Here is a 19,624-nt window from a genome sequence, read left to right as displayed (position 1 = left end):
ATTGGTGGTTCATGCTGTCCTCTGGTTCTATCTAATGACACAACAAGTGAAGAAGAATGGAGGTAAATTTAGAATCAGATGGATGGAAATTTTTTTGTGAGATATGTTTGGTAGTGAATGCCCCAAGAACAGCTGCATGCTATAGTTTGTTGATCTGTGAGTGAGACAACAAGACTTGTGAGATAATAAATAATGGAGTATTTGCACTATGGGAAATGTAAATCATATGAAGCACAGAACAGAGTGAAATTTGGCAAGGATGGAGTAGGGAATGGATGGAAAAGGCACTGTAATTAAGGCATATATATATATATATCTTTCTAACATAGCTTCGTGTTGCATAGGAAGATGTGTTCTATATCACTGAAATTTTGAAGGCAACTTAAAATATTTTTAAAGATGATTCGTTGACAATTATAAGATGTTTATTTGAATCTATAGCTTTTGAAATAGGCTATCATCCACATCAGTAGGATTGTTGAAAAAAAAGAATAGCTCTATAATTTTTTGAAATTACAGATGTTTATAGAGAGATAAATTGCATGACAGTATAGGTGGCTAACCATATTGGACCGATGCCGTAAACAACATTGTCAGATGCTTCTACTAAGTTTGTCAATATTGTACTTGCTGATTCCCATGGATGTTTTGATTCTAGATTGATTTAAAAAATCCAATTTTATCAATAATAATAATAATAATAATAAGGCACAAATGCATGAGAGGGGATGAGCATTGATTGGATTTGCGTGAGCGTCACTACAAGAAATTTAATTTTTTGTGATGAAATTTTAGCGACGAAATATTTTTCGTCGCAAAAAAGTAGGCTTTTGCAACGAAATTTAAATTTCGTCCCCAAAAATTAGGTATTTACGACGAAAAAAATTACGTTGCAAAAAGTTATATATTTTGCAACGAAATTTTTATTTTTGTTACCAGAAGTTTATTTTTAGCGATGAAATTTTTTTTCGTTGCAAAAAATAATTTTTTTGGCGATGAAATATTTTTTTTCGTAGTTAAAAATTTATTTTTTGCGATAAAAAATAATTTTATCGTCAAAAAATTATATTTTTTACGACGAAATTGATATTTCGTTGCTAAAAAGAAAGACTTTTGCGATCAATTTTATTTATATTTAGCGACGAAACTATTACGTCGTTAAATTTTATTTTATTAAAAAATTTTTGAATATTTTGCGACGAAAATTTAAATTTCGTTGCTAAAATTGATTTTTAGCGACGAAAGTTTTTTCATCGCAAAAAATTATTTTTTTTGGCGACGGAAAAATTTTTCGTTGCTAAATTTTTTTTTTACGACGAAAATAATTACGTCGCCAAAAATTAGATTTTATGCGACGAAATATTTGTTTCGTTGCGAGAAACTTGATTTCCCGATCATTTGCGACGAAATTAAATTTTCGTTGCCAAAAATTAATCATTTGCGACGAAAATATTTTTGTTGCAAAAAATATATTTTTTTGCGACAGAATATTTATTTTTAGCAACGAATTTATTTCGTCGCTAAATATTTTTTAATTAAAAATAAAACCTTTGATATTCTGCCCTAATTGAAAAAAACCCTGTTGATTTCTCCCTCCCCGATCTCCGCCGCGGTCAACCAAATTTTCTCTCTCCCTGATCTCCGACGACAGTCCTCGTTCCCCGGTCGCCGGTCGTCCTTCCCGGTAAGTCCTCTTCCTCCCCGCCACCATCCTCTCTCTCTCTCCCTCCCCACCGCCGTCGAGCCCTCCCTCCCCGCCACCGTCGCCGCTCGAGCCCGCCCCCCGTCGCTGATCGAGCCCACCTTCCAGCGCGCCGGCCATCTCCCTCCCGCCTCACCACCCTCTCCTCCGCGCACCGAATCCTCCCTCTTCTCTGCCTCCTTTCCTCCGGTTCCCTCCAATCCCTCGAAACCCTAACCCTCCAATCCATAAAACGAAGGTGGCGGCCACCTCTCCTCCCTCCCTTTCCTCCTCCTTCCATACTTTCCTCCTATTCTTCCTCGCCGGCCGCCGCCGAAATGACTACCTCCTCCTCGTCTGGGCTACTCCAAGGATAAGGCCCTCGTCGCCTCCAAATCCCTCCTCCACATCACCACCCCCGACAAGCCTGACGCTGTCCTCGCCTTCCTCCGCCGTCACGCCTGCCTCTCCCCCCGCCAGCTCCACGCCTTCGTCCGCCGCCGCCCTACTGTCCTCGCCACCAACGTCCCCTCCAATCTCCTCCTCAAGCTCAAGGTCCTCGAGCGCCTCCTACCCTCTCCCGTCCCCCGCCGCCGCCTGCCCCTTCGGCCTCCCGTCCCCCGCCGCCGCCTACTGCTTCGGCCTCCCGTCCCCCACCGCCGCAGCGTCTGCAAGGCAGTCGCCGCTGGTCGACCCATCCATCCCCTGTCTCTCTCCCTCATTTTCTTTCTCAGTCTGGTTTGTTTGTTTTCGTAGGGCCGCCGCCGCCGCCGGGCCGCCACCGCCGCGCCGCCGCCGGTTGCCGTCACTGTCACCATCACTGCTCACGGAAGAGTTGAAGGTGAAACCATTTTTTTAATTTATATATTTTTTTAATTTTTTTAATAAATTTTAGTCATTAAAAATAATTATTTATTATTTTAGTAATTAGATATAATGTTAGATATAATTATTTGTTTGATATAATTAATTTTAATCATGATTTAAAAATATTTTAAAAATAATTTTTTTAATAATAATATATTAATTGTAGCATAACAAATTTATAAGCCTTAGAATTTTCGTTCGAGGATAGCGTGCATAAACTAATATTTTTTTTTATGAAAAAAATATTGGTGCTTTACACACTATTCTCGAATTGTCCTCGTGGACAGTTTGGGCACGTGAATGAATTTAATATTGCAACACATGTGCTTCTATATCGCAGAGTTTTGTCGGTATTTTCGATCATGTTCTCTGGATACATAGCACAATTTTAATGCTTGTGTATCTGGAGAACTGCGTCGAAATGCTGCCGAAATTTTTTTGGTATACAAGACATGTATTGCAATATTAAATTCTTACGTTCCTGAATGGAATAGGACCATCACCCTATAGGTAGGAGATATAAGGCGTTAGTCAACTATTATTACATAAAATTGATTGTATAGTTTGCATCATAAATATGTAGGTATGGATCGTGGTTGGATGTCTTTGCGTGATAAGTTCTGTCCCGAGTATATTACGGGTGTGATGACTTTTATGAATGTGGCGTCCAATCATACTAGAGAAGATGGGAAAGCTCGTTGTCCATGTCGTCGATGTAGGAATTTATTTTGGTGTACCTTATCGGACATTCAGAATCATTTATACGAACACGGTATAGATGTGACTTACAAGAGATGGACTTGTCATGGTGAAGATTTGCCGACTAGCTCGAACATGTTGTCCAGGAGTCCCATAAATCCGTCGTCAGTCGGTGGATCATGCAGTCGTGAAAGACAAACACTTGGTGAAGAAGATAGAGAAATTTTAGAGGATCTTCATCCGAAATTATTTGAAGTAAATGTAGAAGCGAGAGCAGAACATCAGCATTCCATTCCGAGACAAGAAGCTGAAGAGGACAGTAATATATCTATAAATGATAGATTCGAGCGTCTATTAAGAGATGCACAAAGTGATGTTTATCCTGGTTGTAAGAAGTACTCTTTGTTGTCCGCCGTAATAAAGTTATTACACATGAAGTCACTTGGTAAGTGGTCAAACAACTCGTTTAATTGGTTGCTCAAATTTTTGAAGGACTTACTTCCAGAGGGAGAGTTACTTCCGTCAAGTCATTATGAAGCCAAAAAATTATTGAAAGGACTCGGTTTGAGAGTCGATGACTTGGGCCTACGCTGTGAAAAGATACATGCATGTCCGAATGATTGTGTTCTATTTCGGAAGGATAAACAAGATCTACAAGCATGTCCAATTTGTCATTCAAGCAGATGGAAAGAAAGTCGTGGTAAGGATAAGAAGAAAAAGAAAATACCATGCAAGATTCTGCGGTACTTTCCGATTACACCACGATTGCGTCGATTGTTCATGTCGAGGCATACTGCTTGTGACATGCGGTGGCATAAGGAGGTAAATAATATGGACGATGATGTCATGAGACATCCATCAGATGGAGATGCATGGAAACATTTTGATCGTGAACATCCATGGTTTGCAGCTGATTCACGAAATGTCAGGCTAGGGTTGGCAACAGACGGATTTAATCCATATGGTAATCTTAGTACTGCATATAGTATGTGGCCTGTTATGGTATTTTCTTATAATTTACCACCATGGAAGTGCATGAAATCATCTTTTAATCTATTGGCCTTGTTGATCCCGGGTCCCCGTGCCCCTGGAAGAGACATAGACATATTTTTAGAGCCATTGATCGAAGAGTTACAATATTTGTGGGAAGAAGGATGCGAAACATATGATCATGTTGTAGGAGGCATCTTTCGTATGCATGCAGCATTGCTTTGGACAGTTAACGATTTTTCTGCATATGGCGATATTTTTGGATGGTGTACAAAAGGGTATAAAGCATGCCCAACTTGTAACGATGATATTACATCGGACCGTATTCGTGAAAAGATTTGTTTTACCGGCCATCGACGTTTCTTGCCAGATGATCATAGATGGAGGAGAAGTCTTAAGTTCAATGGCAAGTATGAACGACGTGCGCAGCCAAGATTCTGGTCTACGGACAATATTTTAAATCAGTTACCAAACCCACAGGATGTCATATTTGGTAAGGGTCTGGCCAGCCAAGTAGGGGTGCGAACAAGTATCGAAAATTGGAGAAAAAAGAGCAAGTTGTTTGATCTTCCATATTGGAAAATGCTTCTTCTTCGACATAATCTTGACGTCATGCATATTGAAAAGAATATATTTGATAATGTATTTTATACCATTCTCAATATCGAAGGAAGAACGAAGGATACCGTGAAGGCTCGTCTTGACTTAGAGGATATGTGGATTAGAAAGGAATTACATTTGATTCGACGAGAGGATAGGCTGGTGAAGCCATTGGCATGTTATACACTGAATCGAAGAGAGAGAAATCAATTTCTTTCATATTTGAGATCAGTGAGGTTTCCTGATGGATACGCCTCAAACTTGAAACGGTGCATCAAGTCGAAAGATGGGAAGATCGTCGGGATGAAAAGTCATGATTGTCATGTACTTCTACAGCATGTGCTCCCAGTTGGTTTGCGCGGATTATTGCCGGATAATGTGTGTGATGCGTTACTTGATCTGGGAACTTATTTTCGAGACTTATGTGCGAAGACATTGAGATGAAGTCAGATCGACATATTGGAGAAGAAGATTATCATTACTCTCTGTAAGCTCGAGATGATATTCCCTCCCGCCTTCTTTGATATCATGGTGCATCTTTCTGTTCATCTTCCACATGAGGCTAGATTGGATGGGCCAGTACATACAAGATGGATGTACCCAATTGAAAGGTAATTGCATGATATTGTAATATTTATTATTCATTATTATATTCTTATTATATGTGATATCAATTGATAATTTATTGAATAGGGAGATGCGTGAATACAAGAGTGCCGTCACTAACAAAGCACGGTCTGAAGGTTCAATAGCAGAGGCACATGTTATGAATGAATGTCTGACGTTCTGCTCTATGTACCTTCGATGAGTGGAGACCAAATTTACAAGGCCACAATGGAATATTGATGTTGATGAGATTCTGACCGATGGATTGTCCGTGTTCTCCAATGTTGCCCGACCATATGGTAAAAAAGATTTTCGAATGTTGACACCACAAGAAACGGATGACATGCATTGGTATGTGCTAAACAATTGCGAGGAGGTAGAAGCCTACATGATGTGAGTATATACATTTAATTTTTATTTATTGATATATCAATGAATGTACGTGGACTCTAAATTAAAATATACATGGTATTACTGTATCACTTCAGAGAACACGAAAGTGAGCTCAGAAGAAGTAATCCTACATTAGCAGCGGCACGACATAGGAATCAATTCGCATCATGGTTTGACGAACGGGTAAGTTATGTTCATGTTCATCCATGATTAAAAGTTTGTTTATATAGTATTTATTTTGTCAAATTTAACCTACTTATTGTTCTTTTAATTGTAGATAGCTCAGCTACGTATAGACAATCCTAACTGTATCAGTAATGACTTAGCTGCACTTGCACGAAAATCTGACAGACGTGTATCAGTATATTCAGCATGCATAGTCAATGGTGTGCGATTCTTAACGGAAGATCGCGATCGTGATCGAACCACACAGAATTGTGGAATAAGCGTGGAGGGCGAGCACAAGGGTGAAATAATAGATTTTTTTGGTGTTCTGCATGAGGTTATAGAGTTGAGATATAGTGGTCTTCGACGGATTGTGTTATTCAAGTGTCGATGGTATGACTTAGGACGACACAGGCCAATTATTATAGATCCTCAACTCGTCAGTGTCCACACTGGTCATGTATGGTATGAAAGTGATCCTTATATTTTTGCAAAGCAAGCAAGACTAGTGTGGTATATTGATGATAACAAAATGAAAGAGCCTTGGCGAGTTGCAATAAGGGCTCAGCATAGGCATTTGTTTGATCCTGCACTTTTCACATGTCCGAACGATGAACATCTTGAGAATGAAGTCTGTGCAATTATTGAAAATGAAGCATATCAAATGCAAGCACCAGATAACATATTAGTGCCAGATGATACGATTGACATAGGACAATTACAAAGAGACGACTATGAACCTGAGGATGTTTCTGTTGTTGGATCGTCGATAAGGGCACGGACACGAGCACGATCCAATAATGACTTCATTAACGACGATGATGATAGCACTTCAGGGTCGAAGTCTTCTATGACTCCTGTCGAAGATGACTATATGGACACGAGTTCAGAATCTGAGAACAATAATTAATATGAATAAGTAATTCAATTTATTTTTTTTTGTTATATCATGTAATACTTGAGTTTTTTTGATTACTTACTGATTTAAATTATTTTAATCATTGCAGCATCATGACTGGTCCTGGACGTAGACATTCACGGGGTAGGCAGCAGGCTCCGCTTGATGATACACATCCTCACTTTAGCATTTTGCATGATGAGTCAGAGGATTTAGATGAGACTCAGTTGCCCGAGTCCACAGAGCAGACTAGTGCTCAGCCAGAGCTTGCCCAGCCGGAGGCCATGGTACCGCAGCATCATCTCCTTACAGGTACATCTCTATCAATTTATAAATCATATATATTTTTTTGTTATATGCATTTAGTGATACATGATATATGTTCATTTCACCAATTTTTACATGTAGGAACACAGCATCGACGTGCAGTGCGTGGTCCTAGTAGGGGTCTTGTTTTGGAAAAATATGTGCATACACACAATGAAAAACTGAAGGTACATATATTTCGAGATCATCCGGTTGGCACAGAGGCTAGTATCGTCGCAAATGAGATCAGTTTGTATATGTGGAATCATTTTCTGTGGGCTGCTGAAAGTTTCAAGCATGTAGCTCCTCGATACCGTGATGCTCTAGTCTCTCACATCAAGGTAAGAATTAAATTTGGATGTCTTGCATATCATTACATGATCCATATTATTTTTAGTTATATAAATAAATTTTTTATTATATGAATAATTTCATGTATTTGCTTTTTGGTATGATTACTGTGTAGGATAATATTGACTTCGAGGATTGCACTGACGAAGAAGTGATGGCATGTATTCTCAAAATGGCTGCAAATAGATACAGAGATCGGCGATGTAGGCTTCATAAATACTGCAATGAGCTGCAGGCGAAGAGGATTGATCCTGTGACCCAGCCATACAGAAATTGGGCTGGGTCTAGTGACGATTGACGGTGGTTATGTGAGCATTTTGGAAGTGAGACATTTCAGGTATGTCTAGTGTTCCAAGTTTTTTTAATTATGTTATGTCCTTTATTGGTTATAATTGTATGTATTTTGTAGCGACGATCGGAGGCGAATAAGGTGAATAGGAGCAAGATTGATTCTATTCACACGCAAGGAAGTGCCTCTTTTGTACAGGGAATGAAGAGGATGGTACGTAACTACATTTGCAATCATACTTTGTAACTTTTTATTAAATATTTATATTATTTTGATATCTTTTTTTTCTTTTTTTTTGTTTGAACAGGGACTATCCGGAGTCGACGCCTATGCTAAATTCTATCAAAACAAGAGTGGCGAGTTCGTGACCGAGGAGGCGAGGCAGCGTCATGTAAGTATCATTACTCTACATTTTGAATACTTTTAAAGAGTTTGAAAAAAATTTATGATTTTATTTGGTTTATTGTGAAGGAAAAAATGTTAGAATTGAGAGAGCAGGCGACGAGGGAGGTGGGATCTGACGGTGATACTGGATCGCAGCAGGTTTGTTTGATGACAAATGATACGATTTTGGATACCGTCCTCGAGCGGCAGCTAGGATCTGGTCATAGCATGCGGTCCAAAAAATCATGCAGTTCATCATCCGGCCGGTCTGATGATGCATCGGTGCCAGAGGCAGTTAGGACATCCATGAGCATGATGCAATATCAGATTAGTTACTGGATGAATCGTAGTCAGACGCTCGAGAGGATCGTAGCTGCAGTGGCGGGACGGCTCGGTATTGATGCTTCTGAGTTAGCACCTCTACAGTCACATGATGTCGCCTCTGCACCACCATCGCGACACATATCGGGTCAGAGATCGACGTCTGGAGAAGGGAACGAGGCCAACGAGTCAGATCATACTTAGTTTGTACTTATTTTAAATTTAAAATGGTGTATGGACTTATATTTTTGTATATGACAAAGATGGTTATGAAACTTTTTGATACTTGAAATTGGTCTTTTGACTTAGAATATTTTTATTGTGTTAACATACTGTTTATTTAAAATATGTTTGATCAGATAATTTGTATTTGAGCAGATTTTTTTGAAAAATAAATAAAAATTTTATTTTTTATCCAAAATTTATTTTAGCGACGAAATATTAATTTCGTCGTAAAAAAATTTGTGAACCCAAAAAAGTAAAATTTTTATTATTCATTGCGACGAAATTTTTTATTTCGTTGCTATTTTTGCGACGAAAAAATAGTTTCGTCGCTAAAAATTATAACTTTTTGCGATAAAATTTTTATTTCGTCGCAATTATGGTGACGAATATTTTTATTTCGTCACCCTTCTAGCGACGAAATTATTATTTCGTCGCCATTATAGCGACGAAATTTTTTTTCGTCGCAATTATAGCAACGAACATTTTTTTCGTCGCAATTATTGCGATGAAATTATTTCGTTGCTATTTTTGCGACGAAAAAATAGTTTCGTCGCTAAAAATTTTACCTTTTTGCGACGAAATTTTTATTTCATCGCAATTATGGCGACGTATTTTTTATTTCGTCGTAATTATGGCGACGAATTTTTTTATTTCGTCGCCCTTCTAGCGATGAAATTTTTATTTCATTGCTATTATAGCGACAAAATTTTTTTTCGTCGCAATTATAGCAACGAACATTTTTTTCGTCGCAATTATTGCGATGAAATTTTTGCGACAAATTTTTTTGCGACGAAATCCGTCGCTAAATTTTGCGACGAATTTCATTTTCGTCGCAAAAAATAAGAAAATTTTTTTTTAATCAAAATATTTAGCGATGAAATTTTTTTTCGTTGCAATTTTAGCGACGAAAATTTAAGCTCTTGCGACAAAATATTTTCGTCGCTAATACAGCACATAACTTCGTCGTCTGGGTTTATTATTTTTTGCGACGAAATAAAATATTTTCGCCGCTAAGGTCTTTTGCTACGAGGCTTTCTCTACAAATTTTTAGCGACGATATATTTCGTCGCAAATACGTTTAGCGACGAAAATATGATTTTTAGCGACGAAAAAATTTCGTCGCAAAAAATCAAATTTCTTGTAGTGCGTTTATCTGGTAGATGTTTTATCTGCCAATATAAAACATAGAGCATATAAGTGTTTTATATGCATTGCAATTCATTATGGAAGAACGTCAATAGAAATGTTTTAGACGGGGAGATGGATTGACTGTTCATGTCATGTAGGGGCAGATTAATCTGGTTGGTGCATCATTCAAAGAGGTTAGGTCATCCAATACAACTAAATGGAAATGAATTATGTCTACAAGAATTTTGATCGAAGGAAGAAGGCAAATTGCATTATGTGTCTAATAATTTTTTTTTTTTAGGAGGAAAACATAAACCATCATATTTGTTCATATTTCAGTCTAAAAGTGCAAATATGCTTCTCATTTATATAGGTTGCTTCCCACAGGAAAGTGCATGTTTCAATTTATAGCATTTATTTTATAACATTTCTTCTTTATATAATCCCAATTGTTTAAATATTACAATTATACATTTACTTTGTTTTTTATCCTCACATGACAGATCTAACTTATGTGTATTCGATCATAATTTATGTGAAATCAGTTTCAATTGATGCTCAAATAGAATGGTATCAGCTCCGTATATATTATCGTTATATTTTTTTTTTTATCAGACGAACGAATCACATCCACCTAATATGAATATATCTAATAAAATTAAAAAATAAAATATTACATAAAACAATTGAAACAACCGACAAAGTGATCCATAATGCTTCTCTTATATGCTCCACTGTATAAGAAGCAATTCAATCCACAATCTTATTTATCTTTTTATAGATACGTCAAGCAAAACGGTCCTCAATAGCTATAAATTCAGTTGGGAACGAGTCATGCTTTGACTTGAAGATTCAATTAAATCTCTAAATTTTGATGTAATATTATTAAAAATATATAAATATTATTATATATATATATATATATATATATATTTGAATTTTTATAAAACAAAAAATTTTAATTAATTTAATGATTTGAATCCCCACCTCCAATCCCTCGGGTCTCAGGTTCGTAGTTAATGCCTGCCCAGACCGCGAGGGACGGAGACAACAAAATATCCGCAGGGCCGGTCTTTCCCCAATCTGTGAGAGTACACCATAAAAGCATCCGCAGAGAATCCCGTTCCATTGTTTTTACATGCGGACGAAGAAAAAACCTACACAACTTTTCAGAAAGTGAAACACCACGAGTTCTTTGAATAGAACTCTTCAACGCATCACGTTCAAATCTTAGAATTAGTCTACTGGCTTTGTGTATGGTTGTGATTTGTACAAGCCAAAGCTAACATACTTTTCAAACTATAAACCAGCGTGCTCTTCATCTACCAATGGTCCAGACTTAAATAGTGAAATTAAATGATAGTTCCAGCTAAGAAATGCAGCCCAGGGAAAAATAAAATTAGTACGAGAACCATCAATCACAACCAGTACTCATTCCCGTAGATATGCGCTTCATGAATAAGACCCACAAGAACCAGTAGAGAATAATTTTTTCCATTTTATATCCCCGGCCAAGTCAACATCATTCATATCCTGTGCCTATACCTAGCCGACATCCCTAATTAAACACTATCTTGTCGGCAAAGCCTAAGTTATTGTATGAAAAGAATAACTTAGGCTTGTGAAAAAACCTTGGAAACTTGGCCCGTGGGATCTTTCAGCTCCCCATATTTTCTCCATTTGTATGAGGCCATCATAGGGTGCAAATGAGACCAGTCTCCACGACGCCGGATGCTCCTAGCAGAAGAACAGTACTGCAACGTTATAATTCCTAAAATAGTCCAGTATGCTCCCATATTTATCTCACGTAGAAGTTCTTTTCAGTTCTGTGTGAGCTTCCACATGAGATTAATGGCACTGATATGTGCTCTGAAGAGGGAACGGGGTGATTCAACAAAGTTTTTTTTTTTTTCCCCCAATAGAATATTTCAATAGAATATATTATAATATGATTTTTTTTGCAATTGATATATACGGATGATTCGTTTGTGTCGATCGTGTCTTTAGTAAATTAAACCTATTACCAAACTTTTCGAGCGCTGTTGGTCACCAACTGAAGGGAAAGTATTCATGAGATATAAAATCATATTATAATATATCAATACTGTATGATAATATTAATATTGTATATCAATATTATAATATATCCATATTATAATATATCAATATTGTATTAGCTAGATTCTACCTCATATATGATAGAATTGGAAGCTTCAACTTCATTGATATCCTGTAATGTATTTATACACATACAACTTGGTGAGCAAGCAAGCTCAAATAAGGAATACAAATCAAATTAGAAGACTATACATGAGAGGAGAATAATTCATAAATGGTAATTCCCTTATCAATATATATATATATATATATATATATATATATATATATATATATTGTTAGATTCTAAAAATTATGCTGTATATCTTCCAGACTTGAATAGATTTTCACATGCAGCAAACTTGTCGGGTTTAGATGCATGTTTTTGTTTTTCCGATTTTTGACGGGATTAAAGGAAAAACAAAGCTGTTATCCATCCAAAAAATTTGATGAAGTCGCCAAGATCTTTCCCAAGATTCTACACCATCCAAACAAAGTAAACGATAGGTGACCGAACGGCGAGAGTATTCCAAGCGAGCAATATTCCACACACCACTAGATGCCGGCAGCCAGCATAAGCAAATTCCCATGCAGCATGGCCCACAGGTGGAAAGGCCTAGAACGGCAAAAACCATTGGTTCTCGCCTTTTGTCACCAAGCCATCAGAGAAAAACAAAAACTGTGTCTCGACTGAAGCTTCTTTGGAGATGCACGTCGTGAAGTGCGTGATGGGCGATGAAGCTTGTCAGGCAACTTCCAACAAGCTTGGCAGGGAAGAAACCCAACGAAGGGTCGCACGTAGAGAAAGAGAGTGGAAACTTCACCAAGGGCAAAGGAGTTGAAAACTAGACGCAAAGATTTCATATGAAGCTAGAAAACAACAGAAGAAAACGAGGAGAACGAGCCCGGCCAGGTCCAATCATTGGAAGTTACCTACGAAAATCCTTCAAGACTTGAATTCCTGTTTATGAATTCAGAATGAGAACCGGGTTCGGGGAACATGTCTGGTGGGAAGAAACCATCCACCTACCACACTGATTTCCTCACGATGATTAGGACATTACCATTGGAAATTAATAATAGACCCCCGTGGGTCCGGCCACAGCTGTCAAAGTTCTGCCGTAAATGTTCTTTTAAATAGTACACTTGGCCCCTCTTAAACTTTATTTGAATTCTACAAACTTAATTTGATACTTCTTAGGCGAGACATGCATTCAGGGTAAATGCTGTGCATAAAATGGATAAATGAAGTCTTTTTCATAAACCACATGCCTCATCCATATTGGTGCACAAATTAAAATCTGGTTTGACACTCATTCTTGATATATATCATGTTAAGGACTACGCCAAGGAACAAAAATCATATGAGATGGGCACCAAAAGAAGAAATATGGTATGGGCTTTTGATTTTGTCACGTCTTTCTAAATATTTATTTTAAAAACTTCTTTTAGTAATAATGTTGTTAGTTTTGTAGTTAAAAAAATGATTTTTTTTTTCTCTTTATTTTCAGAGCATGCTTTACCGATACAGACTATATAAATAAATAATATATATCAAATAAATTAATCATCTAACAAATCAATATATATCTTTAGATAAATTGATACATAGTTCTTAGAACATGGAGTTTATTAATATGTAGAATACGGATAAATGATACGCATTTAATAAATTAATTGTCTAGTAATCCAATACATAGTAAATTAATACATAATTTTTATAATATCATGTTTAACAATACACACCACATAGCTTGGTGGTACATACCTAGCGATTTTTCGATACATGCTGCAAACTTTTTTTATACATATCTAACAATAATCTAATACACACCTTTAAGTAAATCAATACACGGTATCTAAAACTGGACATCAATTTATCTAGAGGTATATATTGATTTGATGATGATTAATTTTTTTAGTGTATATCACCTAATTGTATACTTTATACCGGTGATTATTATGTTTCGAAAATTATAAATGTATCAATTTATCTAGAGGTATATATTGATTTGTTAGATAATTAATTTATTTAGTATATATTATTTATTTATATAGTATGTATCGATAAAAAAGCATATTTCGAAAATAATGAGAAAAGATCATGTCGTACCTTTTTAGTTATAAAATTAATAGCTCCATTAACAAAAAAAAAAAAAGAGTTTTTGACTTTTATGTTCCTCCTTTAAAATGGGCATTTGAGAAGATATGGCAAAATCAAAAGTTCATACCTTATTTTTTTTTATAATGCCCATTCCATATGATTTTTGTTTTATGCTAAGCAATATTGTGACACTCAATATTGTGACACTTAACCGTAGCACAAGAAGTTCACCTCATTTCTGCATAGACTGTCCTAACTTTCAAGTCATTATTATTTGTAATTTTCCCTCATAAAAACAAATAGAAGACTGGAAGCCACCATGTTAAAACTGGACTCTAGCATGTGACCTGCAATAGGATGATATTGATGTTTATGATCTTCTAGTTTAATTGATAATTTTTTTTTTCACCTAAAGCAAGGCAAGCATGGAAAACCTGCCTCTTCTCTCTGAAGGATAATTTTTAAAAGCTTTATTTTATCGTTGCACAGGAATTAACAGGATTTTTCAAATCTCTTTGTTTTTTCAGAAAAAAGATGGCATCTTGTGTTGCATGGTAGATTTCAAGGCTTCCCGACTATAGAGAGATTGAGTGGCCTCCCCATGACACCTTGAGTCTTAATATATGTGCACAAATTTATTAATGCCTAAAAAATCTGTCTCTATTTTAACTTTGCAACCTTTCAATTCCTTTTGTGGTCATTTGGCTCCTAATTTGATCTTTACAAGGGCGGGGTATAATTTCATGATTTGATGAGGTTATAGTGAAAAAAAATGGGGTTATTTACCCAAAAAACGGTAAAACTAAGCTGTAGCTAGGAAATGGCTTCCATTGTTGAAAGCAAGTGATCAGAAATGGATGATCTTTAATTTAAAGCAAACAATAGGTTGTGTATTTCTCTTATAAAAAAAAAATAACAATAATAAGTAGCCCATATTTAAAATCCGCAATTTTCACCACAACTCTATAAATATTTACCATAAAACTCAATATCTCAACTTCTCTGTTCAAATATCTAACCCGGAGGTACAAAGTTGTAATGTAATTAACATGCAGCACACCTCTTTGTCCAAGGCATGCACTTGCGAGTTTAATACAAAGCCAGAAGGGTGGCCAAAAATGAATCATGCGAATCCTATCTTGCTCCTAATACTCTCCAATCCTGGAAATACAAAAACAGTTAGAAAATGGCACAGATGTCCTAATGGCTTCATATATTTCTCTTTTTCTCTTCAATTGTCATCCTTCGGTTCTGAGAAGATAGCATCCATGCTGCTCCCGCTGCTGCCTGAATTGAACATAGCATCCGCCAGGTCTGCCACCGGACAGTCTCCATCCCTTCCACCTTGCATCTGAGAAGGTCCAGCTTGGGTGCTGCTACCCTCCCCACCATGAGGAGCGATAAGGGGTAGGGTTTCCCTTTGGCCATGTTCGAACCCCCTAGAGAACCAGATCTCCAGCTGGGTTGAAGTTGGTGGGGGAGAAGGTGGCGGAGCGGTAGCTTCCGGCATCGGGGCTTCTCCTTGTGGGTTGTTGGTGTTGGTGGTGGTGGTGGGTGCCATGGAGGAGATGAGGAGTGGTGTGATGGAGGTATGGCAGCTATGGTTGCCACAGTACTTGATCTCATATGTGTATGGATCCTCGTCGAGCCTCTGGACTTGCTTCTTTGCCTCACAACCGTAGTAGCTCTTGTGGGTGCACCGGTAGTAACTCCTGCCAAAGGCACGTACGTATTGTTTGTTCCATGTTAATTAGCTAGTATAATTTGGTGATACAATTTTTATAGCGCTAGCTTCCAACTAATTAGTTGCAAAAACCAAATCTTTAGGATTCAGATTGAACTATAAGGAGCTAGCGGGAGGCTGAAGCTTTAAGAACATACGCATGTAGCTCGCTAACTTTATTCTTTTGATGTTTGCAATTTTTCATCAAAAAATAAGGAGTACTGGAAGGGACTGGGATTTGTGTTAATGAATAAAAATAGGCAGCTTCTAGGAAAAATAGGAAGACCCTTAAGGGGGAAGAAAAGGCCTAGCCTAATCGCTTTCATCAAGAAAATGACAAAGGTTTCATGCAATAGAAGTGAAGGAAGAAAATTGAAGGAATATAAGTAATTATAAGAAGGAAAAAGAAAGAGTTTGGATTTTTTTACTGTGCTTCGTATAGTATGGTGCACAGCACACCATCCATCGTGCGATAGACGACCGCGCACAGATGCATGCCTATTGCATGCGGTCGGATGCAGCCATCCATCACGTGATGGATCGGGTGTGCTGTGCACCGCATGGTACGGTGCACAGCAAAGAATCCATACCGAAAAAAAAAAAAAAGAGAGCGAAAACCCTCAAGAATAGACAAAGTAGTATTCCATTACAGCCCGGAAGACAAGCAAACCCTTGATGATTTTTTGGACCATTAAGGAGGGAAAAAAAAAAACCCGATGCTTTATTGCTATGGCAATGGTATAACATGGTTAAACCAAATTTTATCCAGTAGAACATATGATATCAGAAAGCCATTCATAAAACTAATGAGCAATTTATAACCCTGAACTTATATATGTTCTGCATCCCTCTTTTCATGGATGAGAACCGGGAAGAAGTCTTTGGTACGTGGCTGAGTTCCTTTATAAATCCTATAGTTTCCATGCTTTATTTAATCTGATTTACAATTTTCAAGGTCCTATATACAAGGCAGTGTTTACCATGGATGGAGGTGCATATCCTAGATGTTACGATCTAATAGCTACCAAGTCATCACATCTCACTATGCCTTGGTGACAAGAGTAAAGGAGGCAATTAATACTACCTAGGCCGGAAGCATGGGATAGCCAAGTTGCACTGGCGTTCTGTCAGTTATTAATTCCGTTTTGCTTCCTCACAGGGGGAAAAAATCCGTTCTGCTACCTTAAAAAAAAAAAAGGGGCCTAAATAGAAGAGATGGTTACCTCGGAAATCTGGATCCCAGGATCTCTTTCTGGCCATACTTCCTCCACGTGTATCCATCGTCCGGCGGTAGCTCCATGTTTCCTGTTCGGAGGGCCGGCACCCTCACGATCGTCCCGTCGGTATCCCTCCTGATGATTCAAATGGCGGGTAAGTACGCGTTATCCAACGGTCGACCTTAACTAACTTTTAAATATTGCTCGAATTAACTACACATATAACCACTTTCGAATCCTTTACCATGGTCATTCTGCAGTAAAAATTTTCTTCCGTGGGGAAGTTTTCATAAAAAGGAATATGGTGACTTGGTGAGGTAGGTAAGTATAGATGTGTGCGACTTCCCTCTGGTTCTCCATCACTTTCAAACTCACATGAAGGGAAAATTCCTTGACCTTGCCAAAGGGAAAATACCAATGGGAACCGATCAAAAAGTCTAAAGATTGGAATTTACCTCCTCCTCGACGATCTCTGAGTCAATGGCCCGGCCGGTCTTTTCCCGGACCCCGACGAGCCCTCCATCGCCGCCGCCGGAGCCTCACCTCCCCCTCTACCAAATCCCTCAACATTCGCCTCAGCGGCGCCACTGCAGCCCGAGCCACCGCCAATCTCCATCATCCCTTGGATTTCCAAGCCCAGCTGCCGGAGATCCAGCATGCCCGTTTCGTTCTCCGGCAGCCCACGTCCAGGGAGCGGATTGTCTTCTTCCATCGATGGCCCTTGGAGAAGATTCATTGCTTGCATGTAGCTACCACCATGAGAGCTCCCTTCTCCGGCTCGTATATCCGAAGAAGACCCAGACGGCTCCCCAGAGAACATCTGGGTGCCATAGTGTGGTGCATATAGAGATCGCAGCCCATGGATGGCTTTGTTGAGGGCACCAAAAACCTCTTCGCAGGATCTCAATATGAGTGGGGGATTGTCCACAAAGTGTGGGAGGTTGGTTTCTAGCTCCCTTGCTAGCTCGCATGCATGATGGATTTGGTTCAAGATGTCATCCATGGCTGCTGGTTAATTTTGGGCTAGCTTTTGTTAGTGTTGCATAAGTTGGTATATAGAGTGGGAGAAGGGAAACATATGGTAAGGGGGTTTATGCGTATTGGGGGAGAGCACAGTTGAGGGCAGAGAATATATACAGGGAGGAGGGCGTTTCAAAGATATTGGGACCTTTTTCATACGTCAGACACTGTGGTGAGGAGGGGAGGACTAAGTCATGGTCCTTAAGGTTTGTCTCGCTTTCATGAGTCTGAGGGAAGACCTAGTTTGTTGAAGAGGCACTTTGAACATGGAAATATTTTTTCTCTCGTCGTAGCGGATGACTGCGTACGTGGACTTTTCTATTGAGGAGCCCCCTGCACCGAGTGCCAGTTTGGAGACCGGACCCAGGGTTGGGTGCCCACCAAGACTCCATGGAGTGGAACCAAATCTAGTCTCCAAAACATTTTGGATGTTCTTGCGCTCCATACGTGACGCCGGTGGCATAGCGTCAGTACGCGGAAAATTCTGCGTAACCAAGTGGGGCCCAGCTCGTTTCGCACGAGAAAAGGATCTAGCCACGTCTCATTGGGATTTTGAGCTAGCCGTGTCGATTTGTCTGTGGACATGGATCATAATTATATATGCTGTACTTTTAGCCGAAACACACAATCCTGAAAAATTCAGCAACAGCGGCCACCAGAAAAGGCAATTGGGTCGGGGAGATCGCACGTATACATAGAGATGGCAATTAGAACGGCTCGAATCATATATGGATTGAATCAATAGATCAAATCAAAAAATTATCAATTCAAATTTAATTTATTTATCAAATAAATCAAAAATTTAAATCTAAATTCAATCTATTTATTAAATAGATAATTCGATTCGATTCATTTAATTTATTTATTAAATAGATCGAATTAGATTAAACAAGTTAAATGGATTAAATGGATCAGGTTAAATGGATCAGAAACATGTTAAAAAAACTTTAAACAGATTAAATAGATCTTAAACAGATTAAACAGGTTAAAAAGATTGGATTAAATGGATCAAAAATAGGTTAAACAGATTTTAAATAGATTAAACAGTTTAAATAGATTATGTGACTCAATTCGATTTGAATATTAAATGGATTAATGGATCAGATACTTAAAATTTAAATCCGATCTAAATATTAAACGAGTTAAATAGATTGATCTATTTATGATCCAAATCTGTTTATGACAGATTAAACATAAATTAAATTGACAGATCAGATCATATTTTGCCAGCCATACATATATATACAAGCACATATCCCTCCTGTTGCCTAAAGTACAGACTAGCACTAATTTTTGGGGATAGTTCATCAAGGTTGATATTAATTTAGTATTAATTATAGTTTACCAAAATAAATAGTATTAATTATCTCTTTGCACATCCTATAATATCTTTGTCATAATAATATTTTCTACAGCTTGAATAAATAGCGTATTCTGATGGTCTGATAGGCCGTAAAAATTTGAGTTAAAACCAACCATTAAATATCCCAAGCAAATTGGATTAAGCACAGAGTTTGCTGCATACGCTGATTATAAAGAAGATGGATTAGATACAGGACA

The 19,624-nt window shown here is 37.9% G+C and overlaps 2 protein-coding genes across 2 annotated transcripts; one reads left to right on the top strand and one right to left on the bottom strand.

The window, feature by feature from the left end:
- The first annotated feature begins 7,012 nt into the window (after positions 1 to 7,012).
- Positions 7,013 to 8,639, top strand: LOC140853656 (uncharacterized). The gene is made up of 5 exons (XM_073248306.1): positions 7,013 to 7,211; positions 7,308 to 7,546; positions 7,672 to 8,058; positions 8,153 to 8,236; positions 8,317 to 8,639. The coding sequence occupies exons 1-3, from the start codon at positions 7,013 to 7,015 to the stop codon at positions 7,852 to 7,854; spliced, it is 621 nt and encodes a 206-aa protein (XP_073104407.1). The 3' UTR covers positions 7,855 to 8,058; positions 8,153 to 8,236; positions 8,317 to 8,639.
- Positions 8,640 to 15,062: 6,423 nt separating this feature from the next.
- Positions 15,063 to 18,135, bottom strand: LOC105057372 (uncharacterized). Its single transcript, XM_010939976.4, has 3 exons — positions 17,500 to 18,135; positions 17,051 to 17,179; positions 15,063 to 15,816 (listed from the first exon to the last, which is right to left on the bottom strand). The coding sequence occupies exons 1-3, from the start codon at positions 18,045 to 18,047 to the stop codon at positions 15,336 to 15,338; spliced, it is 1,158 nt and encodes a 385-aa protein (XP_010938278.3). The 5' UTR covers positions 18,048 to 18,135; the 3' UTR covers positions 15,063 to 15,335.
- Between the last annotated feature and the right edge of the window lie 1,489 nt (positions 18,136 to 19,624).

Source organism: Elaeis guineensis, chromosome 14 (genome assembly GCF_000442705.2).
Source record: "Elaeis guineensis isolate ETL-2024a chromosome 14, EG11, whole genome shotgun sequence".
NCBI classification, from domain to species: domain Eukaryota; kingdom Viridiplantae; phylum Streptophyta; class Magnoliopsida; order Arecales; family Arecaceae; genus Elaeis; species Elaeis guineensis.
The sequence above is the reverse complement of the archived record's forward strand: the minus strand, read 5'-3'. Positions and strand labels throughout refer to the sequence as shown.